At 41.1% G+C, this 27,087-nt stretch overlaps 2 protein-coding genes across 5 annotated transcripts in view; both read left to right on the forward strand.

Moving 5' to 3' along the window:
* The window catches only part of LOC132771543 (E3 SUMO-protein ligase RanBP2), a 45,964-nt gene extending 37,595 nt beyond the window's left edge, over positions 1 to 8,369 (forward strand). For both annotated transcript variants that reach the window (XM_067466841.1, XM_060769688.2), the window contains 8 exons: positions 1,930 to 2,022; positions 2,639 to 2,832; positions 3,537 to 3,780; positions 4,745 to 4,843; positions 4,988 to 5,133; positions 5,729 to 6,002; positions 6,096 to 6,430; positions 7,719 to 8,369. In XM_067466841.1, coding sequence (XP_067322942.1) covers positions 1,930 to 2,022; positions 2,639 to 2,832; positions 3,537 to 3,780; positions 4,745 to 4,843; positions 4,988 to 5,133; positions 5,729 to 6,002; positions 6,096 to 6,430; positions 7,719 to 8,024 — 1,691 coding nt within the window. In that variant the 3' untranslated portion in view covers positions 8,025 to 8,369. The remainder of the gene's footprint in view (positions 1 to 1,929; positions 2,023 to 2,638; positions 2,833 to 3,536; positions 3,781 to 4,744; positions 4,844 to 4,987; positions 5,134 to 5,728; positions 6,003 to 6,095; positions 6,431 to 7,718) is intronic.
* A 1,724-nt stretch (positions 8,370 to 10,093) lies between these two features.
* The window catches only part of CCDC138 (coiled-coil domain containing 138), a 39,421-nt gene continuing 22,427 nt past the window's right edge, over positions 10,094 to 27,087 (forward strand). The window contains exons 1-10 of one of the 3 annotated variants that reach the window (XM_060769692.2): positions 10,094 to 10,903; positions 13,349 to 13,409; positions 15,738 to 15,870; positions 16,029 to 16,147; positions 18,639 to 18,817; positions 18,906 to 19,064; positions 20,438 to 20,557; positions 21,508 to 21,585; positions 21,670 to 21,780; positions 23,021 to 23,179. In XM_060769692.2, coding sequence (XP_060625675.2) covers positions 10,694 to 10,903; positions 13,349 to 13,409; positions 15,738 to 15,870; positions 16,029 to 16,147; positions 18,639 to 18,817; positions 18,906 to 19,064; positions 20,438 to 20,557; positions 21,508 to 21,585; positions 21,670 to 21,780; positions 23,021 to 23,179 — 1,329 coding nt within the window. In that variant the 5' untranslated portion in view covers positions 10,094 to 10,693. The remainder of the gene's footprint in view (positions 10,904 to 13,348; positions 13,410 to 15,737; positions 15,871 to 16,028; positions 16,148 to 18,638; positions 18,818 to 18,905; positions 19,065 to 20,437; positions 20,558 to 21,507; positions 21,586 to 21,669; positions 21,781 to 23,020; positions 23,180 to 27,087) is intronic. The other 2 variants (XM_060769690.2, XM_060769691.2) reach the window with 2 other exon arrangements.

A 27,087-nucleotide genomic window follows, 5' to 3' on the forward strand; every position in this document is an offset into this window, starting at 1 on the left:
TTAGTCCACAATATTTATTTATTTATTTATGACATTTATATTCGGCCTTTCTCACCCCAAAGGGGACTCGGGGCAGCAAGATGACCGCTTTGGTGGGTAAAGTATGTTATATTTCTGCTCCTGACTGTATTAGAGCAGCATGTCTTTGACAGAATGCTGAATCTCTTTTAACGTGCTAGCAACTGTGAAAGCATTTGTTCATCTTACTGTAATGAAAATACATCTGCCTCATAGAAGAGAGGCCAGTACAGGCCAAAGAGAAGATTGTGGGCTAGTTAGGACAGGAAGGATACAAGCATCTCTGGCAGGACATATCTATGCTTTCACTAGTGGATGACACTCATCTTAGCCCAGCATTGTATATGCTGTCGTTCTACAAGGTGATTCCTTGATTACCATGATCTTTAGCTCCTCTCTCATTCTGTCCCTTGCCTTTACTAGATTTGGAATGCTCCTTCACTCCTTTTCTTGTGGCTCTTTTTACCAGACAGAATCAGAATCTTCTTCAAATGTCTTCATTATTGTTGATTTTTTTCCTCCTTCCCTTAAAAAAAAAACCACTGATTAATCCCATCTTTCAATGCTGTGAAGGAGGCATCTTTTACTGAATTATCTCCTGTCACCACTAGAGGGAGCCCCCGATGACGTAGTGGGTTAAACCCTTGTGCCAGCAGGACTGCTGACAGACCGGTCAGCAGTTCGAAACTGAGGAGAGTGGGTTGAGCTCCCTCTGTCAGCCCCAGTTTTCCATGAAGGGACATGAGAGAAGCCTCCCAAAAGGATGGTGAAACATCAAATATCTGGGCATCCCCTGGGTAATTTGCTTGCAGACAGCCGATTCTCTCACAACAGAAGCAACCTGCAGTTTCTCAAGCTGCTCCTGACACGAAAAAAACCAATAAAACAAACCACTGGAGGCTAGCCAAGGGCCAGAGGATTAAAAAAAATACATTAATGGCAGAGTCTGTGCTTTTATCTCAGTTCTTCTCCCTTTGGTCTTCTCTGTACAGTTCGCACACACTACTTTGCCTATGTGCCATCTGTTTTACTCTGTCAATATGCTTTCTTATGCCCCCCCCCCCCCCAGCCATCTCTTATCTTTCCTCTTACTCATTGCCCGTAGCTGTGTTTTTGCTGCACACTTGCCAAATAGAAGCAGCAAGTAGTGACACATTTGGTGATGCTAAAGCAAAAGAGTGTGTATCTTCTGTATCCAACAGTTTTATGGAGTGTTGGTTGTGTGAAAAAGCAGAATAAGTCCAGATCTGGAAAACATTGTGATTTTATTGCTGCACTTGGTGGATATTTTGAATGCCTCTAATAGACACACCAAACTAAGCCAAGGCATTGTACATCTTCCAAGTCAAAATTTTGTCTGGGAGATTTCAAGATTCAGGAACTTGCTCTACCTATTCCCAGTGGGCACTCTTAAGATCAGAGTGGCATTCAGCTGGCTGGGCAGAACAATACTCTGTTGCTCTCCAGCTTTTGAATGACTTGGAACAGAACATCATTGTCACTCCCCAACCCTTCTAGTTGAAAAAAGAGAACTAGATTTTCTCTTGATGCAGTGCCGCCTTTCAGTCATGCAGTGCAAAATCATCCTGGCAATCATCACTTTGTCTATCTTGACACACTTGGTGATATCTGCTGCCTTGGCTACTCCAAGTCATAATTTAGGAGAAGGAGTAACTTCTCTGTGGAATCACCTCTCCAGGATGAGTTTTTAGGAATTCACTTCTCTTCTTCTTTCATGTACAACCACAAATTTAACAGCAGTAATTTATAACTGACAGTGCTTCTCTTGTTTAAGAGTATTTTTTTCTATAGTACTGTAGGAAAAGATCAAAGCCTGAATGTTTCTTGTAAACATGAATGTATTTACTAGTTCATTTGTTCTATTACGTTAATTTTATGTTCACACTACAGATGAGGACTATGAAACGGCTGTGAAAAAGCTTAATGGAAAGTTATATCCTGATGAGCCCAAAGAGCATGTGAAACTACAGGAAAAAGATCAAGGTAAACAAAGTTTTGTTTGCTTGGTGATAGAAATATTTATTTATTGCAGTTGTGGGGATTTAATTCTGAACTTTTATAATAATTACCATTGTTAATTGTTTTCTAATTATCTAGAGCTAGGTTCCTGTACCTAACCTGGAATAAATCCTATCTATTAGATTTACTTCTAAGATACATAGGATAGTACTGTAAAGTATGCAAAACATGTACTAATTGGTTTATTTAGAGTATTTTTACTTGCACTTCAGTCAGTGAAGTTCGAAGAGTCTTGCAGACATTTCCCTGTCCTTTGAGCTTACAATCTAAAATCAGGATATGCAAGGATAAAAGGGTGACAATAGGGGAAGAAATCAAGTGCTTCTGTTTCACTATATTTACTTCTTTCTTTCTTTCTTTATTTCTAACCCGCCCTCTCTCCCCGAAGGGCTTTCAGTGCAAAGGCAAATATTCAATTCTGTATACAGTCATAAAAACACAACACACACAAAAAATAACAAATGAATAATGGTTAAAAAAACATGTATAAAATAAACTCTATGGGGACAGTAGACAGTTAGGTCATCTTTCAAACATTCTTTCAAAGAGAATTTAAGATATTATTTTCTCCCTATCATAGGCGAAAATGAAGCAGAAAGTAAGAATGAGTGTGTTCTCGTATGGGAAAAGAAGCCAACTCCTGAAGAAAAAGCCAAAGCAGAGATTCTGAAGCTTCCTCCAACCTTTCTTTGTGGGATCAGCAGTGATACTGATGAAGACAATGAGAACTTGGAAGACTTCCAAACAGAACTTAGAAAAGTTCAAGAGGCTAAAGTAAGTAACAGAAGAAGTGGGTTAAGTGTCCATTCATCTGGATTTGCTTGCAGTTCTAATGCGTAACTTTAGTTTTCTTTTACCAGTCCCATTTCAGTGTGCTATTCACTTTTTTGTCTGATAGGGTGATGTCCTATCCATATAAATACTACGTGCACTATGAGTAGGATATTAATGAGAAAGGGTTTTTATGTCCACATGAGCTTGGGACTGTGGGGCATCAAGAATTACCACACCTGTACATAGGTTGATAAATGCTCTGGAGATTACCTGAAATTTCTAATAGAGTGTCCCAGAAGGTTTCAGGCCAATGAACAGTAATCTTTGGCTTTCTTCTGTTGTATCTGTGGCTTAGTTCATTTGTCCAAATTAGGTCAACCTGTTTGTTCATAAACATTCTCTGCTTACTCTTTGATTGTGGACCATTATTATATAGGCTTAGGGAATAGCCCTGGCTTGGACAATAGTTTGAATTATAAAACTTTTGGATTGTTTTTATGATCAGTGAGTGCATATGTTGAAAATAAAGTAAAATGAAGAGCCCTTGAAGATGATATCATAACAGGTTGTTCTTGATTCTTACCACTTACATTGTCTGAAATGTACTTGTTTCCTAGGTAAGCTTGTTCTGTTGTCACTTAAACAACTAGTCCAGATGTGGCATCCATTTAAAAAAACCATAACATTTATGATTTTTTCTTCAGGAAGCTCAAGTAGAAGAAGTAACCAGTTCAACAGATGACACATGTACCACTAAGGAAGAAGACCTTGTTGTAGGGGTTAGTAGAAATGAAGAATCAGATTCCAGTACAAGTAAAGCAGAAGAACCGGATTCTACCACCAAACCTATACACACGATACAGGCTTTATTAGGAACAGATGACAAGCCTGTTGACTTGTCAACTAAAAAAGAAAGTGATTCCAGTTCTGTCACTTCTACAGACCAAGGTATACTTGCTTGTTTTGATATATGAAAGAGCTTTATACTTGAGTATACTGCACACCAAACTTTAATAGCCATGTGGATATTGTGAGATCAGATTTTGTCCCCATAGTGAGGAAGAACTACAGCCAAGAGAGTCTCAAAAGGGTTTTTGTTTAGGTAGCAGTGAATGATATGGACCCAATCAATTTTAGCATGTGAATTTTATCTGCATTGATCAGTGAGTTTTAACCTGCATTTTAACTCAGCATATCTTGTATTTTAATAGTGTTTTCACAATGTTGTACCCTGCCTTGAGTCATAAAGAGAGGCAGGTAATAAATTTGTTGTTGTTATTGTTGTTGTTTGAAACACAGCAAGATGAGTACACAGCAAACAAGATCACTATGCTGACTGTTGTATTGAACATCGAACACTTCTCAAGTGTCTAGGACTGTGTGATGTATCAGCGAATAATGTGTGCCGATCCAAGTAGGGTAGCCTTTTACATCTGACAGATGGTAATTTTGTCAGCGCCGATTGTGTTTAAGTGCAGGCCAAGGTCTTTAAGCACTGAACCCAGTGTGCCGATGGCTACTGGGACCACCTTGGCTGGTTTGTGCCAGTGACTTTGCAGTTCGATCTTTAAATCCTCATATTGTGTCAACTTTTCCAGTTGTTTCTGTTCAATCCTTCTATTGCCTGGGATTGCAACATCGACAATCCATACTTGGTTTTTTAACACAATCATGAGGACAGGAATATTGTGCTCCAAAACTCTGTCAGTCTGAATTCGGAAGTTCGGAAGTAGCTTGATGTGTTCATTTTCTGTAACTTTTTTATTTTTTGTTATTTTATATTATTATTATTATTATTATTATTATTATTACATTTAGACCTTTGTCAAGAATTATAGTAGTAGAAAATACATGGGTGCTCTCTATGTTATGAAATAGAAAATGGACCATAACCATTTTTTTCTTCATACAGAAATTAAACCTTTTTCATTTGCCCTTGGCAACATACCTGGCCTATCATTTGCTGACCTGGCTTCAAATAATTCTGGGGATTTTGCTTTTGGTTCTAAAGGTAAGCTAGTATCTATTATCTGTTTACTATTCATACAGAGTGCCCTATGTTGAACTTTCATCAATTGCTTTATTTAATGCAAATAAATTCGTGAGATCAGGGAAACATCTAGAATTTTAAGGGTTTGTCTTTTCATCTTAATAGATAGCAACTTCAAGTGGGCAGATACAGGAGCAACTGTATTTGGAGTTCAAACAGTCACTAAAGGAGATAATGAAGAAGATGGAAGTGACGAAGATGTTGTACATAATGATGAGATTCACTTTGAGCCGATCGTATCACTACCAGAAGTAAGATTTTTAATCCTGATTATAGGAAATTTGAATATTCTTTGGAAGCATCTTTACAGAATGTGTACACAAATGCTAATGTTTTACCTGCTATATCTGTTATGCTTTTGTTGCGTGCGGTGTTATATGGGGAACACCTTGCTTATGTTTTAAGAGGGCCTGTTGATTGTGCAAGATATACAATACTGATTCAAAATTGGAAGAGAAGTTGTATTGTTGCACACTTAGAAGTTGTCTCAAAGGGATTTCTTGGCAGGATTTGTTTCAAAGGAGTTTGCCATTGCCTTCCTTTGAGACTGAGAGTATGACTTGCCCATGGTCACCTCTTGGATTTTCAGTCAGGAAGGAATTTGAACCTTAGTCTCCGAAAGTCTTAGTCCAATACTCAAACCACTATCCCATATTGACTGCCCAGTGAGGTTTTCTGGCAAGGTCCTGTAATTCAAGGATGTACTGTATTAAAGGTGTAGTTTTCAGTAGACCTGCCTGATAGTAAGCTTCACTGAAATGGTGGAACATATTTTTGGCTGAAATGCATATAGGGTTGTATTTTGACTTTCTTTACATCTGAGTAAACGTGACTTATTCTTGCCAGGTTGAGGTGAAGTCAGGAGAAGAAGATGAAGAAATTATCTTCAAAGAGAGAGCCAAATTATACAGATGGGACAGAGATGTCAATCAGTGGAAGGAACGCGGTGTTGGAGAAATAAAGATTCTCTTCCATACACAGAAGAAGTGTTACAGAATTTTAATGAGAAGGGACCAAGTTCTCAAAGTCTGTGCAAATCACATTATCACAAGAACAATGGATTTAAAACCCCTGAACACCTCAAATAATGCAATGGTTTGGACTGCAACAGATTATGCCGGTGAGTGTTTATCTAATGATGTTCCATAGTTGATTCTGACTACATACATATCAAAGATGTATGCTTTAATCACATTTCAAACCTCTATTTCAGATGGTGAAGCTAAGATAGAACAGCTCGCTGTCCGATTTAAAAGTCAAGATCTGGCAGATGCATTCAAGAGGAGATTTGAAGAGTGCCAGCTAAACCTGTCAGGGTTGCAGGAGGGTCATATATCGCTGACAACAGAGTTGTCCAAGGAAACGAACCCTGTGGTCTATCTTGAGGTTTCCGCTGATGATGAGCCTTTGGGGCATATAACCATAGAATTGTTTTCAAATATTGTTCCTCGAACAGCTGAGAACTTCAGGGCATTATGCACTGGAGAAAAAGGTTTTGGATTCAGGAACTCCATATTTCACAGGATAATTCCAGATTTTGTCTGTCAAGTAAGTGGAAACAAAAATATTGGGAATATATTAAATATTCACAAGATACCATGTAACATTTTCTTTGGGAATGACTTATATATCATCTTCTAAACTCTGGGTTGTATAGGAAAAACAAAATGGAAAGCTGTGTGATGTTTTTACTTTAAAAGAATACAGATACAGACATCACAAAAGTATTGTAGCCTCTTCAACAAACTATCAAGATATATTTCTGAGCTCAGTATATATATACACATACATACATACATACTGGGTGCATTTGTTAGACCTATTTCTGGGAACCACCCCCCCCCCCCCCAAATCAGCTCTAGTTTTTGAGATGTAGTACAACATAAATTTGATTTAGATCCCTTTGCTGCATTTCAACAGCTATTGTGCCATGCTCATTTATTTATTTATATATTTGTTTATTTGTATACTGCCCTAACCCCCAAAGGGACTCAGGACGGTTTCCAACATATAAGGAAAACATTCAATTACCAGAAAGAAACCATGCAAACAATTAAATCAAGATAAACACTTTCGACAATATAACACAATCTAATTAAACTTAACAGACAAGATAAACAACAACTAAAATATAATAAAATACAAAAAATTACCTTGTATCCCCCTCCAATATTTTTTATTTGAAGGGGATACAAGAGAAAATTTTTAAAAAATGGACATAAAAATATCGATGAAACCAGAATACTTTTTTTGCTATAAATAAATGATGTGGAAATGGACAATAATAAAGGTAAATTAATCAATGATTTTGTAACGGCTGCCAGAATAGTTTATGCAAGGAATTGGAGAAATAAAAATACACCTTTAACTGATAAGTGGATGGTAAAAATTATGGAAATCATTAATATGGAAAGATTAACTCACCTACTAGAGAAAGCTCAAGGCTCACCCAAGAAGACCACAGACTGGCTACCTTTGAGAGAATATATGAAATGAGAATGATAATATGAAATATTTTTTTTACAAAAACATAGAGTGAAAGGGGAAGCAACAAATAAAAGAGTGAACTAAGGACAATAATTGCCCACGATGAAGAAAATTGGATATCAACGCCCCCATTTCTGCATCCTCTTCCCCGCCTTTCCCTTAAATTCAAAAAATTCAAAAAATTCTACTAAAGCACACTAAAGATTAAAAACCCATTTCCATCAGTAGAGGTTCAACAAAACCAAAACCTTTAGCATAAAGCATTACTAGTAAAACACGTTTTAGGACACATTTGTTGTTTCAGCCTTCATCATATTCCACTTAATTTTCTAATTTTTTTATATTTCAGGGGGGCGACATTACTCGGCACGATGGCACAGGTGGAAAATCAATTTATGGCAATTCGTTTGAGGATGAAAACTTTGAAGTAAAACACACGGGCCCCGGCTTACTGTCAATGGCAAATCGTGGTAGAGACACCAATAATTCTCAATTCTTTATTACCCTCAAAAAGGCAGAGCATTTGGACTTTAAACATGTTGTCTTTGGTTTTGTAAAGGATGGTATGGATATTGTGAAAAAAATGGAATCCTTTGGCTCTCCTAGTGGAGCAATGTCAAAAAGGATTACAATTACAGACTGTGGGCAGATATAAAAGCATGGCTTTAACAGGTATGCAGATTAGACGATCATTGTCCAGCAAGTTTAGACAAAATTATGTTCAGCTTTTAAAATAAAAATTGAACATTTCTCCATGTATAAATGTAAAATTCCAGCTTATAGCTGAGAACTTTTTTTAAAACGTGTTTCAATTGACTTTGCATGTTGTGAAATAAAAGTGCAAACACTGGTAAATTTCAGGTGTATTTTTGTTTCCTCCTGATTTTTGTATTAAATAATTTAAAATGAGATTTGAAGAATCTGAAGTTCTGTCATTCTGGTTGTGTGTATTTACCAGTTTAACTGAATAGTTCAAATAAAATTAGTAACTAGTTCATGATTACTGCTTTTATTCTTCTTGGCTTCCCCAATTCATAGGCAGCCCTGAAACAATTCATTCCTTTTATTTACACTTATTCATCTTGATAAACAAAGCGACTCTGCTTATTGCTTCTCTAAATGTAATTTTGTATTGTAGTCTTTTAAATTTATTGAAATATTTAACTTTTGTTATAATAATTAAAAAAATTATGTATAGGCCACCCTATCTCCCCTAGGGGACTCAGGGTGGTTTACACACAAAAAAGGCAAACATTTAATGCCCTACAACAAATACAAGCATATAAACGATGTCTGATTTATATCATGGATGCTTGGCAATGGAAACTCCCTTTGCTATAATAAATTAAGTGCAACATCACTGTTTCAATGGCCACTGCTGTTGTGCTTTTAGCAAAATGGGTGTTCTTTTTATTTTAATTCAATGGAACTGTGTTATTACTTACTTACTTAGGCAATCCCTCGTTGTTCAAGTAAGATTGTCCTCCAAGTGTGGTGTCCTGACGGTAGGTCCGTAGGTGACTGTGGAGCCCTATTCTTGACCCGCATGTTCTCCTGCAGTGAGGGCATCAGGTGGAAGGCGGTCCCGGTCAGGGTTGGCTTGATGCGCCTTCCTCTTGGCATGTTTCTCTCTTTTGCCCTCCATTTGTGCCTCTTCAAATTCTACAGCACTGCTGGTCACAGCTGACCTCCAGCTAGAGCGCTCAAGGGCTTCCCAGTTCTCAGTGTCTATGCCACAGTTTTTAAGGTTGGCTCTGCGCCCATCTTTAAATCTCTTTTCCTGTCCTCAATTCGTCTCTTGCCATGCCAGCATGACAAAGTGTACTCTTTTGACCAGTCTCTATTTGACAATTGACTTGAGACCTTCTCATCACACTTTTCTACCCCATGTTCCACCAATCACTTGGTTGTAGGAAACAGTAACACTATTGAGCATACAATTCACTGCTGCAGTAACAGTAAACCACCATTTTTAATTTACAAATTGTAGTTCATTCTTGATGATCATGTTATTGTTATGATTGAAACAGTTGTTCCACCTAGACTACCTGTAGGATCCACTAGTAGCATGCTTACTACAAGCTGAAAACTGCTAAACCTAAAGGACTGCCCATTTTGAATCTGATTTAAAGAAACGTAAGGCTGAAAAATTGTCCCATTAACACTTAGACAGCAGGCGTATAAGTTACCTGTTCCCCTAGTGCAGAGATTGACCCTTCCTTATTCAAAATACTTGGGATCAGAAGTGTTCCATATTTTAGATTTTTTAATACTTCCATATATAGGCAGTCCCCAAGTTATGAACAAGTTAGGTTCTTAAGTTGAATCTGTAAGTGAGAACAGTAGCTTTTAAGTAGCTTTATCCAAATATGGATATATAAGCTTTGGATGGTATAGGGAAGTGTTATTAAAGTGAATTAAGTGTTATTATGTGAATTAAAGACGCGGCTGTTTCATCATGCTTTCGACTGATGACTCCTATGACAAATGGTTTGTATTATGAATTGAATTGTCATTCAATCTGATGTCCTATATTATATTAACTGATCCTGTTAATTTGCTCTGTTTCCATGATTTTCCTATGCCTTAATACATTGCCATCTACCTTACTAAACCACTTTATCCTTTAACTAGTTCATGTAGTGGTTTTCCTCCTCCCTCCAAAATTAGTCTGCTGTTATTGTTCTTGCTAGCTATTTTTATTATGTTGTTTTATGCTGTTTTGTGTTGTTTTAATTGTTATTGCTTTCTTTTAACTGTATTCAGCCAGGGCTTGGGCCCCATGTAAGCCGCCCTGAGTCCCTTCGGAGAGATGGAGGCGGGGTAGAAAAATAAAGTAGTTCTTCTTCTTCTTCTTAACACCCCTGTGGTGTTTGTTTTGCTTTCTGTACGCCTGTTTGGAAGATTTCACCTCACTTTCTGTCCCTGTGCCCACTGATTGAGGTTCTGGATTTTAGCCTGCCACTTTTGGACTCTTGCTTGCTGAGGTGTTCCTGCGAGTACCACTGTAGGAGCCGGAACTGTCAGTGCCTTGGTCCTGTCTTACAGGCTGCCCTCTCAATGTGATGAGGTGGCTATGGAGACATTCATGGAAAAACTATAGCAAAATGTGCAGCAGGACTTCCCACAGAAACTGGTCCATGAAATCACGAAGAGTCAGAAACGACTGAACGAATGAACGACAACAAAGTGTAAGAGCGCAAGACACAAGCCAGTGGGTCCTGAATGTGGTTAACAGCGCTGTGACGTCACTGTCGCGGGGTTGTATTGAAGAAGCGCGCCCCTTAGAGGTTAGAGGCGCGCGCACGGCTTCTTAGCAGCAGAATGAATAATACTCGCGCCTTCCTCCCCTCTTTCCCGCGCGAGCATGGAGGGCAGAGAAAGGTCCACCAGGCGCATGCGCCCTGCGCCTCCTCGCTTTGGCGTCTGTTGCTGCTGGGAGGGGCTCTTCTGCGCGGAGTTTGCTTCATGGCGACGCCGACGGAGCTGAGTCGCTCGGTGGAGCGCTGGAGGAGGCGCTACCTGGCGCGAGAGGTGCGGCGAGCGGGATAGAGGCGCGAGGCGCGGGAGGCAGGCCTGATCCGTGTTGACCCATTCATTCCCACGAGACGCGGGTTCTGGATGAAAGCGGGTCGCTTCTGAGGGTCTGTGGGGGAATTGGGGAAGCAGCAGTCTCCTGCACGTCCTCTGCGACGCTTCTTGCGCCTTGTGCCCTAGTCTGTAAGACTCAGCGCCCTTATATCTCAAACAGAGTATGTCTACACAGTAGAATCAATGCAGTTTGGCACCACTTTAACTTCTACGACTCAATACATTGGAATCGTTGAAATTTACAAAGTACTTTGCCTCTTCCGAAGAGTGTTAGCGCCTCCCCAAACTGCAAATCCCAGCGTTCCATAGCACTGAGCCATGACAACTACAGCAGTTTCAAACCGCATTAACTCTACAGTGTAGAGGAGGCCTGGGCCAACTTAGGTCTTCCCTCCAGGTGTTTTGGACTTCAACTCCCATCATTCCTCACAGCCTCAGGCCCTTTCCTTTTCCCTCTCAGCCGCTTAAGCGTTAGGAATGGTGGGAGTTGAAGTCCAAAACACCTGGAGGGAAGGCCCAAGCCACTTAAGCAGAAAGGAAGGGGCCTGAGGCTGTTAGGAATGGTGGGAGTTGAAGTCCAAAACACCTGGAGGGCCCAAGTTGGCCCAGGCCTGGTTGTTAGGCAATCCCTCGTAGCCCAAGGCTGATGGTCCTCCAAGATCGGTGTACTGGCGGTACGTAGGTGGCTGTGGAGCCCTATTGATTCCTATGTTCTCCCGCCGTGAGGACATTGGTTTCCAGGTGAAAGGCTGTCCCAGTCAGGGTTGGCTTGGCATACCTTCCGCTTGGTATGTTTCTCCCTTTTGCCCTCCATTCGTTCTTCTTCAAATTCCACAGCACTGCTGGTCACAGCTGATCTCCAGCTAGACTGCTCAAAGGCCAGGGCTTCCCAGTTCTCTGTGCCTATGCCACAATTCTTAAGGTTCGTTTTAAGCCCGTCTTTAAATCTCTTTTCCTGTCCACCAACATTACGTTTCCCATTCTTGAGCTGGGAGTATTTGGGAGATGGCGGCCATCACTTCAATGCTGATGGTGTAGATGCACCAGGCCTGGTGCACTAATATGCTTTCTTAAATAACCCACTGAAGAAAATCAAGTGATTTGAAATACAGTCAGAAAGGACTAAAAAAGGCAAATAAATAGATAAAATCAAGCTTGAATTTTCCCTAGAAGGCAAGATGAAAATGAGACTGCTATACTTTGGACACATCATGAGAAAATAAGGCTGACTAGGAAAGGTAATGAATGATGCTTAGTAAAGCAGAAGGCAATCAGCCAAGAGGAAGACCACTTTCCTGATAGATAGATAGATAGATAGATAGACAGACAGACAGACAGATAGATTCAATCAAGGATGCCCACAGCCCTGAGTCTGCAAGGCTGCTAAAGATCCTGTGACTTAGAGCCATTCATTCATAGCATCATCATAGGTCAAAGTGAATTTGATGGCAGTTAGCAATGAAAGCCAGCTCAAGGTTGCTTACATGCTCAGAAGGGAAGGAAGATGTTCATTTTTGCACCCTTTGGTTGTCTGTCTCAGGTTCATATGCGCCCCCGATATTGCAATAGGTTAAACCCTTATGCCGGCAGGACTGCTGACCAAAAGGTTGTCGGTTTGAATCCGGGGAGTGGGGTGAGCTCCCTTCTGTCAGCTCCAGCTTCCAATGTGGAGACATGAGAGAAGCCTCCCACAGGATGGTAAAACATCAGCGCGTCCCCTGGGCAATGTCCTTGCAGAGGGCCAATTCTCTCACCCTAGAAGCAACTTGCAGTTTCTCAAGTGGCTCCTGACATGAAAATAAATGTGTGTTTTAACATCAACAGCACAGCAGAGGTGCCATCAAGTTGATTTTGTATGAAAATGCAATGGAAAAACATAATCTTCATTTTTTGTTTGCTCTACTCCTGTAAACACCCCTTCTATCCTCTCCATTGAGTTGGGATTGGTAGATCCTGGATAAATGTAGTTTCTGGTTGTGTGAGAGTGACTATTAAAAATAGGCCTAGATAATACTGTACCGCATACTATATCATAAGCTGTATTGCTCTGATATTAATATTGAAATACAGTTATTAAAAGCAAATTAAGACTGTCTTGATTTGGTTAATTAACATAACACTGTTTTTACTGTATTATGAAAATAGTTTTTTAGATGCAGTTGTCTTCAGTTTTTTGCCAGTTGGTTGAGAGTTCTGGTTGCTTGGGTTCCTGGTTAACTAAGAGTCTAGTGTATTTCAGTATTGGTTAAATATTTTTGGGAAAGATTCTTGTTCTCTTACTTTTAAAATATACTTTATTGCAATCTTGCAATAAAACAAAGAAGTTGGACTTGTGATGTGTGTATGTGTAGATATCTAGATAATTACAGATTGGTCTTGTTCTTTTAGGATTATTCTCCAGATATAAGTCATGAAAAAAGTAAAAGTAGAAGGGCCCTGCTACTTGCAGGTAAGAGTTATATATTATGGTCCTTTGGAAAGTGCGTCAGGCCTTGCCATGTTTGCCAACCCAGTGGCCCTGAGCAGCTTGGTGTATACTTCCACTTCAAGTTATAGATCCCTCAGTATCAAAACACTTAGTTGTTGGTTGGACATGGGGATACTGAAGGGTTTCCTCCCTAGCAGTCCCTTCAGACCTTTCACACTACACCATTATAGTACTTAGATGACCTGTTTAACTTATTTCATCTTAGATTTATTATGTATTTAGAAAACTCTGCCTGGGAATTCTAACTTTCCCTTAATGAGAAATCCCAAGATTCCATAGAATGCAGCCATGACAGTTAAAGTGAAATTAAAGTGCTGCAATTGTGTACTGAGAAAAGTGGTGTTCTCTAGCTGTGGTGAAGTATAAACTCTGTTGGTCACAGCATGGCTAGGGATAATGGGAGATAGAGTCTTTGACCATCTGGCTGACTTAAGGTTGTGTTTGTTTTTTTAAAACATTTGTTTAAAAAAAAACCTGCTTTTAAAAAACATTTGGTTAAAAAAAGCTGCTCCCAAAATGATATCAACAAATAAATGCCCATAAAAATATTGATCTGATAGACATTTTAAAACCATTTTTATAAACATCTGAAATTGAAACTATTCTACTTCCGTCTTGAAAAACTGGAGTACAATATTCATCTCTGTCTCTCCATACCACTACTAAAAAAAGAACTTCATAGCATGTCCATTGTCCTACTTCCAGGTCTGAACCTTGGCCAACACAGTGACCATTATGTCTCCAACATAAGAATGTAATATTACTATGCAAAGATGAAAATAATGTCCTGAGACTTTATTATTGTAGTCTGATGCTCCACGGAGATTATGCTCTCCAAGGTTAAATGATGGCTTTCCTCTTTGTATATGAGGCTGGAAAACGGTCGACCTTTCAAAGGAGTTCAGTATATAGCAACATACTACCTATTCATAATAAGTCACCTGTCAATCCCTGGTTTGTCACGTTGTGTGAAAGCACACTTTGGTATTCCATGAAAAGGTCAAGATACTGAATTTCACTTTTATCATGTAAATGCAGTCTATAATTTGGTAAGTGCATATTTAATTTATAATTCATAGACGTTTCAAGATGATACTGTATCCTAATTCTAGATCATTAATAAATAGAAATACTGCAAACAAACATTTTTAGAATGCGGTGCTATCTTAAAATCAAAAGCAAACTTTTATGTGTAGACTACGTTTGCTTGTGGAGAGCACATTCCCGCAGAAATAATTGGGATGAAATAATTGGGATTTGCTCCCAAATAATGGCTTGAATCCCAAGATAAGGAAATTCTTGGAAGGCAAAAGAGTTTACATTTTCTTCCTCTCCCCATGTAACTAGAACCTCTCAAAAAGCTTCTCTGGAGGATCAATGAGGCCTTACTGAACAAGACAGAGGTGGGTCTTTGCTTAAGAGCCAGCAAATTGCCCCAAATCAGACAGAATTCTGTTTATTTTAGGATGATTTAAACTACACCAGCCCTTCATATGCCACCCCATCATGTTTAGAAGGAGGCTTTATGAGTTACAGGGGGATGGAGAAATCGTTCTACACTGAAACTCTCCCACCAATAGATTAGTATCTGTTAGGATAGATTTCGCCTTCCTCCTGCAGCTCCACACATACCTCTAAAATTGTGTCCCATTGGTTTTTAGACTCTCCAAAGTGAGTTAAGATGAACCCTGGTTATTAGGCTGAAGGAAGGAAATGTAAATATTTGTAGCATGAGTGGAAGTCTTATCACCCTTGTTTTTCATGATCTTCCTTGACCTGGATTTCATAATTTTAGCTGTTTTAAAATAGATCTTTCTGTTAGAAAATGTGAGGAAAATAATCTTTGTAAAATAGTGACATTGGAAAACCAATTTGGCCTTTACAAACATATAATTTAGTTTTGACAGTAATTTTGGGGTGTTTCATGTTTTATTCTGTTTGTATCCTTCATATACATCTCGATATAGAGCAGTGATTCTCAACCTGGGGTCCCCAGATGTTTTTGGCCTTCAACACCCAGAAATCCTAACAGCTGGCAAACTGGCTGGGATTTCTGGGAGTTGTAGGCCAAAAACATCTGGGGACCCCAGGTTGAGAACCACTGATATAGAGGTTTGTGTATTGCTATTTTTGGGGCAGGGCCCAGATATGACTAGGACTTGGAAAATAGTTCTAGACATTGCATGATTTTAAATGTTCCTTAAATGGAGGCTTTCTAAAAGTATAGATGTATTTCTGGATTCATGCCATCATGATTTTTTGGTTCAGCTCTCAATTGTTTCCTTATAGATGAAGTGGACAGTTCACTTGACGCTACAATTACATCTTTACTCATAAATTCCTCACAGCCAAATCAATCTGAGAGAAAGTACAGTAAAAAACAGTTTTTGGATTCCTCAAAGAATTTTAAAAACTTTAACCGGTAAGAAAATCATTTGCTCTTTGTGGACCAGTCTTTTCCTTTCCAATCATTGTACTCAGCATGTTCTGGGATCAGAAAATATTACTGCCTATTTCTGATGACATGAAAAGGGTTGGATATTCCAGCTTGTAATTATAGTGATCATTTGTGTTTATTAGGCTGGATGATGTGTTGGATTCTCTGTGTGGTTCAAACCAGCTTGACACAGAGCCAGGGCTCAGTGGAAATGTTCTTGGAAGTAATGAAACTCAAAATGGAGGCACATATTCAGAAACAGGTAATAACATTCTTATTATTCCAAATACAACTCAAATGGAATTAGTTATGATTCACTTGTTGCCCAAGTCACATGCCTCTTTCACTATACATACCTGCAGGAAATCTGGGCTCCACTTTTGTGCCCCAGGACCCAGTGGGTTTCCACATGAACTATTGAAAAAATAAAATAAAACCAAAGTGGCCACAACTCTACTTCTGCTTATACAGTAGAGGGAGGCCTTTAAAAGTACCATATACTCGAGTTTAATGCTCACCTTTTTTGGTTAAATTACATTGCCAAAATTAAGATGTGTATTAGATTTGATGGCGCATTAGAATTGTGTGCATAAACCCACCTGAAAAGGCCCAGAGGAACATGGAGGCCAAACATAGAGGGTGATGAAAAGAGACTGTTCCTGCTGATGGCAGCAGCCTCATGGCTTGGTGGAGGCCGTAGGAGGAGTGCACAGCTGGTGAGCCAATCATTCCTGTCACTTAGCAATGAATCCTGGCTCCTGTGAGGCCCTTGGGGTCTATCACATACTTCGTTAGGCTCAGTCCTAGGTGGTTCCCCACTGACCTCATTCATGAGGCCTTCAAGACCTTCTTCTTAGCCCAACAGAGAGTTGTGGCTTCCCAAATGGCCTTATTCATGCTGCATGCCTCTCTGACGTGTTGATGACTGCACTGTTGGCTGCATTGCATTTGAGGGTAAATCTTTTTTTTTCTTTTCTTTTCTTTTTTTTTTTTTGTAATGTGCACCTTCAAAATTGAGGGCATTATACATTCGATGGTGCATATACTCTAGTAAATATGTGTAAATTGTTGCAGGTTGAGCATCTCTTTTGGCCAGAAAAAATATTCTGAACCTTTTGAGAGGCAAAAAAAATCTTACAGGACCACCTATAGCCCTACGAGTTCAGTTTATCTGGTGTGTTTCTTGATTAGTGCAGTCCATTGGAGAACATTGTGCACCATCTTTCTTTAGAAACAGTTTTGTTCAACTACTTGGCAGGAGTCGCGATGGCGCAATGGGTTAAACCCTTGTGCCAGATAAACTGCAGACCTGAAGTAGTTCCTCTGGGCCTTTTCAGGTGGGTTTATGCACACAATTCTAATGCGCCATCAAAGCTAATACACATCTCAGTTTTGGCAATGAAATTTAACCAAAAAAGGTGAGCATTTAATTTGAGTAAATATGGTACTTTTAAAGGCCTCCCTCTACTGTATAAGCAGAAGTAGAGTTGCGGCCACTTTGTTTTTTTTTTTTTTATTGTTCCCATCATATGGCAAAATAGAGAGGAAAGTACAGGTAGCTCAATTGGAGCTACCCGGAAAACACTTTCCTCTTCATCGTGGAGGAGGAAGCGTCTTGCGATTCTTCCCCTCCACTTCAAGAATGTGGATGGAGTTAAGCCAGCATCTGATGGTGCTCGACAGGCCCCGTCAACAAATGGAAGAACAGGACAAAGAAAGCTCCATGTGCAGAGGCCCTTAGACTGGTCCTCTTGGAGACCCTGGTGTCTCCAAGATGCTGGAGATCCACAGGGTAACTGGACAGGTCATATCTTTTCAGTCTAAGAGGAAAGCGATGGCAAACCCTTTATGAACAAAACTGGTTAAAAAAAACCCTCTCATCCTGTAATTGCCATAAGCCAGTACTGAAAGTATGCAACAACAAAAACAGCAAGAAGCATGTGTCCTTTAGTGTAATGCCTACACAGCATAAACTTGGACTGGTAGTTACATAACTGTTCATGCCCACGCACAAACAAAGCATGATTTCAAAAGTCCTAATTAGGCAGGACCTAAAGCTTGAAACTTCTTAATATCCACGATTTTCAACTTTTAATTATTACTCTCAAGCTAAGGAAGAGTAGTGTTTTGCCATTTTTGGTGACTGTAAACCTTTATAGGCTGACTAACAACTTGGCTGTTTTCATGATACATAAGCATTAAACCATGAACACACTTTTTGGTTCTTGCTCTATCCTTTGGATAGACATTGACTCCTTTTCAAAGTACTGTATAAAGTAAGTGAGTATGCTCCTGCTGTGTGATACTGTGTATTTCTTTTGAATTGTTTTTATAATTTTTCCAAGCTGTGCAGCTTTTATTTGTGTTCTGCTGTTTTGTTATGGATCATTACCTTTTTATTTATTTCTAATTTGTTTTGTGATAAGACTTGCTGAGCGTAAGGATATAAACCCAGGAAAAAATGAAGTGTTCAAGCTTTTGTTTCACAGTTGTTATTTACTTTAAAAATATCTCTTGCTCTCGCAATTTGTTTCTGCATTCTTTGAATTTCTCTGCTTATAAAATAGGGTAAGAATACTCATCATATATGACAGGTAGAAAGGATAGTAATTGTGTATCAAATCAATAGCCTCAGCTGTTTTAATATTGAGTCATATGCTACCATGGCAACTTTTTTGTGATTATAGACATCTCTCTCCTTAAATTAAAGGAATAATTTGTTGGGCATTTCTGCTTCAATCTTTACCTCTTAGATATTACACTGCCTTCAAGTTTGACAGTGGCTACATGTTGTGATTATGATAGTGGCGGTGATGAAGTAAAAAAGGGTGTGGACATTCATGAAACAAAAGAATTAATTGGGAAAAAACTGATACCATCTCACTTCAGTCAAATTTATCATGAATTATCTATTATATATCAAAAGCTGCAGGTAATTTTAAAAAATAATTTAACAATTTGTTAATTATTTTAAAATATATCAGATTACTGCAGTATTTTATTGTCTTGTTACGATACAGCAAGAAAAACTAACTCAACAAGAATTTGCTTTGCAACTCAAAAAACAAGAACGCTTCTTAGTTGAACGAGAAGCCCGACTCTGTAGACATGAGGCTGCCTTGACCAAGATAAGAGATGTAGAAGAGGAAGCTCGCACAAAATTTCAAATTATGAAGGAGGTATAGTTTTTTTTCTAAAATTCCTCAAACTTAAAACTGTCTAGCTAGTAAGATCTAGAACTTTCTTTTCCTAGAAAATAAAAATCCTAAAAGGTATTGACAGCTATTTGCTGTCCTATTGGCTTAATTGTTTATATCACGTGAGAGTTTATCTCTGATTTAGAGATAATTTATAGGCATGGATTTGTCATCCATGGGGACAAATTTCCATAATATGAGCATTATATATGTAAATATTGGTGCTGTGTCGCTGAAGAATCAGTCTGTTTTATCATATGTTGTCCACATGTTGAATTTTTACAACAAAAGAAGAATGCTTATCTCCAAATTATTTGCAGGTGACAATACAGTGGGCTCTTGATATCTAATGGAGTTTAGTTTCATAATCAGCCATGAATACCAAATCCTTGATTTTGGGGAAGTGTATGTGTGTAAAAACAACATAGTACACAACTAAGAAGTTTCTGTTTTTGATAATCAAAATCAATTGGTAGGAATCGCCCTGATGAAATGAGTGAAAAACATTGAGTTATACTGATGTGAAATAGATAGAAATTTCTACCAAGATCTCCTGAATAATTCTTAAATTATGTGAGACAGCGAAAATGCTAATATGAAAATTTGAACTTACTGCTTTACACCAGTGGTTCCCAACCTATGGGCCACAGCACGCTGGTGAGCCACAAGGCCTAAAATAAGGTCAGCGACTGGGGGTGCGTGTCGCCATTGCAGGAGGGAGAGAAGGAAGGAGGCCAGTGCTGTTGCCCAATCAATTTTTTTTCTTGGCATCTTTGTTTTTAGGCCTGTTCCTGGGGTTATTTGGGGTGCTGATTCAGAAAATTACATCTGTGGGCGAGCAGATGGTGACTACTGGATGGCATATGTTCTGTATCAGAAACTAGAGCTGATGTGGTTTATCCAATCCAGTTTTAATCAGCACCTCAAATAACCAAACCGAATCTGAAGTTGACCAAAAACTGATTCATAACCCTTTGGTATTAATGTTGGAGAGTGGACCCAGGTCAAAGTGGTCCCTGGTCAGAAAAAGGTTGGGAACCACTGCTTTACACTTTTGTATTATTTGGGGGGGGGGGGGGATCTGCTTCATTTGACTATCTGTTAAATCTTAATCAGTCTTTAGCTGCCATATACTGGTGGCCAGTGCTTTGGCAGATAGGTGCACTTACAGAAAGTCCTATGTTTCCTGGGAAAATATTTTCCCTCCATCCATTTTAAAGCGCTTGGTTCCACATCCTGTAACAGAGAGTGACACAAACATATGTGCAGAAATAGGGGCTGAATTTAAAGTTGTTGGAAAAACAACTTGTTAATCCTGTGTGGCCTTTTTAAAAAGTCCTTCCTTTTGTTTGTAGCAACACGAAGCTGAAATTCAACAGTTATCTGAAGCTCTGAAAGAAAAAACTAAAGAAAACAAAAGGCTTAAGACATCATTTGAAACTTTAAAAGAGCTGAATGATACTTTAAAAAAACAGGCAAGTACAATTTTTGACACTTATGCATTGGGATTTGTAATGATATAAACTAGGTGCTTTTGAGAGGTTTTGTAGTATTTTAACAAGTGACAGTGTATGGGCCGAATTCGTAATGCTGATGCACTGAAAAACTACTAGGACAACAGTGTTGTCCTAGTAGTTAGTAGAAACATTAGTAGAAAACACTCTTCGCATGCTCAGGTTCAAAGTGGAGTACTATACTAGATACCTTCTTTGCAATAAACTAAAAAAATCATTTCAAGTAGTGCTGTGCCACATTGGTTTCAGATCATGATCTTCATTATCTTCTATTGATATTCTGTGAGAAACTGTGACCAACATTTAAAGACAAATCACACTACTCTCAATACATGTTAGTAATCTTTTAAAATATTCCCGCCTTCAAGTTTACAAATGTGTGTTTTTATTGAAGTGCCTTAATGTTTTATATGTTTTGCTTTTCTCTGTAAACTCTGCTTTCAAATTATCACACGGCCGCAATGGATAGGAATGGGTTGTAGCCATATAGCCCAAAAAAACCTACAACAACCCAGTGATTCCGGCCATGAAATCCTTCGACAATACAATGGATAGGAATGTTCAGCCTGAAATAGATGATGTACATCAAATCTTTAAACTTGGGCTCGATTTGCTTGCAATCTGTGTGGGCAGGGAATGGTTAATACCACCTATTTGATTTGCGAGGTGGGCGGGGCGGGAGGTGGGTATGAGCCCATACCTAGAAGGTATGCACCTGAATGATACCTTAAAAATACCTGCAATCTGAATGATGCCTGAAATCTGGGACCTTTTAGACTGGAGATAAAACCCCCAAACAACCCATTGTGGTCCCCCACTTTAGGAGAAAAAACAAAAGCCAACAAAGTATATTCTGCGAGAGATAGAGATACCTGTTTTAAAGCTTCATTTATTTTTCTCCCTCTTTTTAGTTAAGTGATGTAAGTGAACAAAACAAGAAGCTAGAAGTCCAGTCTCAAAGAGTACAAGCTCGCTTAGAGAATTTGCAGGTATGATATAATTTAATTTCAAATGGTTTATCATCTTTGCAATAAACTATTCTTACAGATTATCCTGTCCACTTGTCCTTACAGAGGAAATATGAATTTTTATCAATACAAAAGTCCAAAGGAGCTTCCCGCACTAGCTTAGAGCTTAAAACTGTCAAGCCAGAAAAAGCTATAGCATCATCAAAATCATATAAGGTAAAACACATACTGTTCAGGGAGTGTTCTCCCAACTAGGGTTTCAAAGACTGAAAGGTGTTTTGTTGTGAAACGAGTGGTTTGTTCAACATGAAACAAGCCACTCATTTAAAGTTAAAAACTGTGAATATCAGACTGCATGTATGCATGTAGAAATGGTGTGTAGGGAGACAATGAATTTTATTATGGAAGATAGTTGAAGTTATTTTAGATGTTCTTGTCAAAAGATTTTCCCAATTTAATGAAGTGGAAATATTGCTAGTTTATTATTATGTTAAAATGTATTTTAGATTGTTTTTATTTGTTTAAGAAAATGCAGAGATGGGGAGCAATCAGATTCTTGAATTTCTCCAAGGAGGATATTGACTATGGTTGAATGTGGAAGAAAATAGAAGGTTTGCTTTCTCAGAAGAATCTGCATCAAGGAGAACTAGAGCAGGGGTTCCCAAACTAAGGTCTGCTGGCCAGATGTGGCCCTTCAAGGTCATTTACCCAAGCCCCGCCCTAAACTTTAGACCAGTGGTTCTCAACCTGTGGATCCCCAGATGTAAACTCCCAGAAATCCCAGCCAGTTTACCAGTTGTTAGGATTTCTGGGAGCTGAAGGCCAAAACATCTGGGGACCCACAAGTTGAGAATCACTGCTTTAGATTTAGGGTCACCCCTAAATCTTAAATGACATGAAGGCACACAACAACAACAATCCTACTTAACAGCAAGCTTAATTCAGTTAAGCCAAAAGCAGGCCCACACTTCCCATTGAAAGTTTACGTTGGTTAAAATCGTTATTCATTTTAAATATGGTATTGTTCTTTCATGCTTTTTTGCACTACAAATAAGATGCAGAGTGCATTAGAATGTGTTCATTTTTTTTTTCAAACTATAGTCCAGCCCCCCAACAGTCTGAGGGACCATGAAAAACCTTTAAAAGTTTGAGGACCCCTATTCTACAGACAAATCTCAGGAGGGAAAAGAACGTGTGTATTTTTAGTGATAGCTTTGATGAATGTTTCCTTCATGCAAATCCAGTCAGGAAAAAATGTTCCTTCTTCAAACTGGCACGGCAGAATCATCCATCGTCAGTCTTCCATGCCCTTTCCATTCAGCTGAGGCAGGCCTGTTGCGTGTTGCAATGTAGATTGCACACATTGGTACATGTGGTAGATAATCATCTTCTAGTAGCAAACGTCTTTTAATAAGCCTGTCGTGCTTGCTGTTATGTTTGCCTGTTACGTTTGCAGGTACCTTTTAATTCACACACCTATGACCTTTTAACCGTCTTAATGGACTGGATTTCCGATCAGCACCTCAGCAAATTGATAGTAGAGGAAGAGAAAGAAGACACTCACAAATTATCAGTCACTTCCAACAAACATTATGTCCAGGAGAAGTGTATCAAGGTAATGTTCCCTGCTCTTGTTTTCAGAGTTGATATTTTTCATCTCTGCATATTTGGGGTTTAATGTTTCTAATAATTTTTGGTTGTCCATTACGCAAAGCTTATTTACATTTCACACACAGACTTAATGTTTGGTACAACTTCAAGGATATCTGATGATTTGTTATTTGCATTTATGTTTAAACAGGCTGCTTACCCACATTTGGATGTGTTCCTAGTGAGGGTCAGACCTGTCAAATAAATGTCATTGTAGTATATTCTATTTTAAAATATTATTTTAATACTAGGAAATAATTTTTCTTGTAGTCACTGTGAATCATACATTTGGTATTCGCGCTTGCGCAATACAGCTTTCGGAACCTTCTAGAAGAAACATTTCAAACCCGGCTAGGCCCGCCCACCCTCCCCCCCCCTCGAGTATAAATGGCCCGTGGGGGGGCCTAGCCAGCAGTTCTCTTTTCCGCGCTATTTAGCAAAGACAGCTCGAGAACCTCTCTCATTGCGATCTCTCTCTGATTTTCTGGCTTTCGACTGGACTGATCTTGACTTTGGACTAAATTTTGATTGATTCCCTGGCTTGGACTGGACTAGTATTGGATTAAGGTATTGGAAAACCCCAGACTCTGTCTCTAAGGTGTGTTTTGACTCGGACCGTCGACCATCCTAAAGTCAACTGAATCTGTCCCTCATTATGGCGACTACCTCCTTTAAGAGGTGCGCTAGGTGCCCCAACACCTATCCAGATATGGATGGGCACTCGCTGTGCTTGACCTGTTTGGGAGAGGGCCATCTCACCCAATCGTGTGCAGTCTGCCTGGCCTTTACCCCGCAGACGAGGAAAAACCGGGAGGTTCGCCTCAAGGCGGCTCTCTACGAAAGGGCCCTCTTACCTCCATCGGTTCCCGCCCAGAAAGCTTCGCCCGCGGGGGCGGCTGCACCATTTTTGGGCCGCACCACGAATTTGGCCCAGAAGAAGTCCAAAAATTCCAAGGACAACGGCTCAAAAGATGGCCGCCAGAAGACTGCGGGGAAAAAAGCGGCATCCAAAAGGGCGGGAATCTCCTCTTCGTCTGCCGCTCCTGCCCCCTCCTCCCTTCTAACGGGGACTCAAGAGGAGCATGGACGCCCTCTACCGGCCGCTGTCGGGACCGCAGCTGAGACTCCGACCCGGCCATTGGGACGGGGGGGGACCCAACATCGCCTCGCCCGTGATGCCGGCGATGCCGACTCTCTCTCCCCCCGTTCGGCCGCGTTCAGCTGAAGCCCCCCGAGCAGGGACGGGCGAGACTCCCCCAGGCGAACCCACACCACACGGGGAAGTAGCAGCGGCAGCGTACTTCCCCGAGCCGATTGCATCTGGCAGCCAGGCTTTTGGGGGCATATTTAATGCGCCTCTACTTACCTGTATCGACCTGCCTAGGGAGCTGCCCTCCCCGATGCCGAGGCCTGTGGATGCCGCCGTGCCTACAGATGCGGGATCGACTCTCCTAACGCCTGAGGGAGAGATGCCGATGCCCGCACCCTACCCTCCGCTCATGGGAGCGCAGGCTCCTCCCCCTCAGGAAGACCTAGAACTTCCCCGCCCCTCGCGCAGACCAAGCAGGCGCCCAAGACGTTCCAGATCCCCTTCGCGAGTAAGCCAAGGCTCCCGACACCGTCGGTACCGCTCCTCCCGCGGGGGCGGATCCCGCTGCCGACGCTCCTCCCGTCGCTCCTCTTCCTCATCGTCCTCCTCCCTCTCCTCTTCCTCCGTCTGCTCCAGACGCTGGCGGCGCTCGCGGGCTTGCCGATCCCGCTTGGGAAGGCGCCACAGGCCCAGCCCCAGTCAACCACGTGGCTACTGGCAGATGGGACCATCGGGCCAGCTTGTGTTCATCCCAACTGCGGTACCGCTCCCGATGCAACCGGCCCCTCCTCCTCCTGCCTGGCAAACCATGCAGCCGGGCACCTTGCAGCCTAGCTTTGCGCCATCCACAGCAACTCGGGCCACTCCGCCCACCCCTTCGGGGGCTGTGGCAGCTCCGGTGATGAACATTCACTTACCAGCAGGTACAGCCCCTTGTGCTGAACAGAACTTACCTAATGTGACTGGTGTAGACTATAACTGTGTTGACCGTAACTTGTGCAGACCTAGTGAGGGACTGTCTGCTGCGCCTGCTGTAGGCAATGTTTGTGTTGACCGTGCACTGTGCATACCGACAGGGAGACCACCTATGGCTAATCAGCCTTTGTACTGCCCTGAGGGGTTAGACCATGTGCAACAGGGCGCTACTCCTATGAGAATTTCTGAGGGCCCGGCCCAAGAGACTGGAGAGATGGGGGATAGTGATTGTGATTCTGAACCAATAGATCCTCAAGGAACTGATGACCCAACTGTCTTGCCTCCTGATTTTAATAAATTTGCGGCTCTCATAGAAAGGATGATTAGAGCCTTGGACATCCCTGCCCCTAAGCCACTGGAGCACGTGGAGGACCCCATGTTCCCTTCAGAGGAACAAAATGCTACCCCCTCATCGGCCCTCCCAATGTTACCCTACCTCCTAAAATTGGCAAAGGTTGTGGACATGCCACCGTCATCGGTACCGGTGGTCCCTAAACGATTGGACTCCATGTACAAGATTGATATGTCCAACACAAAATGGGTTGTGGCCCCCCCAAAGGCAAACACTGTAGTTGCCGAAGTCATCAAAACCAAACGCCCCAAAAACACGGTCACTACTCCTCCAGACAGAGAGGGCAGGAAGCTGGAGGCGCTTGGGAAGAAGGCTCATTTCTCCGCCGGCCTGTTTACACGTATGTCGCACTATGCGACATACATGAGCGGGTACCAAACGTTCCTTTGGAACCGAATGCTACCCTACATAGAAGCCCTCCCACTAGACGACCAACGCCTCCCTAAAGCTCTGCAGGTTGAGGCCCTGACGCTGTCCAAAATTCAGAAGGACTTCGCCAAACATATGGCGGAAACAGTGGGCAACTTGTTCGCCACTGCCACATCCATAAGGCGCCATGCTTGGCTCCATGCAGCAAACCTCTCGGAAGAGGGAAAGGCCTTAGCAGAAGACCTGCCCTTCCACGAGGAAGGGTTGTTCAACCCCAATACTGATGACCGTTTGAAACAGAAACAAGATGTCAGGCAGTCAGCGTCAAAATTCGGCTACTCATGGCATCCATACTCCCAATCTAAAAATAGATGGCAATCACCCTCCCCTTACTGCAGGCCATTCGGGAATTCCTTCCCTGGTCCCTTCAGGAACAGGGCTGGAGGGGGCTCCAGATTCCAGGGAGGGCGATGCACCCCCTATTTTCAAAAACCTAAGGCTAACCCCTTCCAGGGTAAATCTAAAGCCCCAGGGGCTCCCAGGAAGCGCCTTTGATGCCGACTCATCAATACATGGGGTCCTCCAACAGTGCTCACCTTCTTCCCCCGAAGTTAATGCCCAAGTTATGAACCCATACCCCCATTGTCTTCCCGCACCTGAACCGGGACCCCAGGTGGGATTAACCCCCCTTTTTCTGGATAGGCTTGCCCCTTTCTCTATGGAATGGGCCTACATAACTTCTGACGCCTGGGTCCTGGACGTTGTTTCTGAGGGCTACTCCATAGAATTCGAGGACTTCCCCAGGGTGGGCCTCGTGAGGGACACCCCCCGTTTCCCCACAGTTGTTGAGCGAAATTGAAACGCTGTTACACAAAGGGGCCATATCGTTGGTGGACCCTAATATTGGTTCGTTCTGTTTTTTCTCACGTTACTTTCTGATTGACAAACGCGGTGGTGGGCTGCGTCCCACCTTAGATTTAAGATTGCTCAATAAACACATTAGACCAAAGAAATTTCGGATGGTGACCCTTGCTTCAATCACTCCCCTACTAACTGGGGGCGCCTGGTTCGCAACGGTGGACCTTAG

The sequence above is a fragment of the Anolis sagrei genome, chromosome 3, assembly GCF_037176765.1.
Source record: "Anolis sagrei isolate rAnoSag1 chromosome 3, rAnoSag1.mat, whole genome shotgun sequence".
Lineage (NCBI taxonomy): Eukaryota > Metazoa > Chordata > Lepidosauria > Squamata > Dactyloidae > Anolis > Anolis sagrei.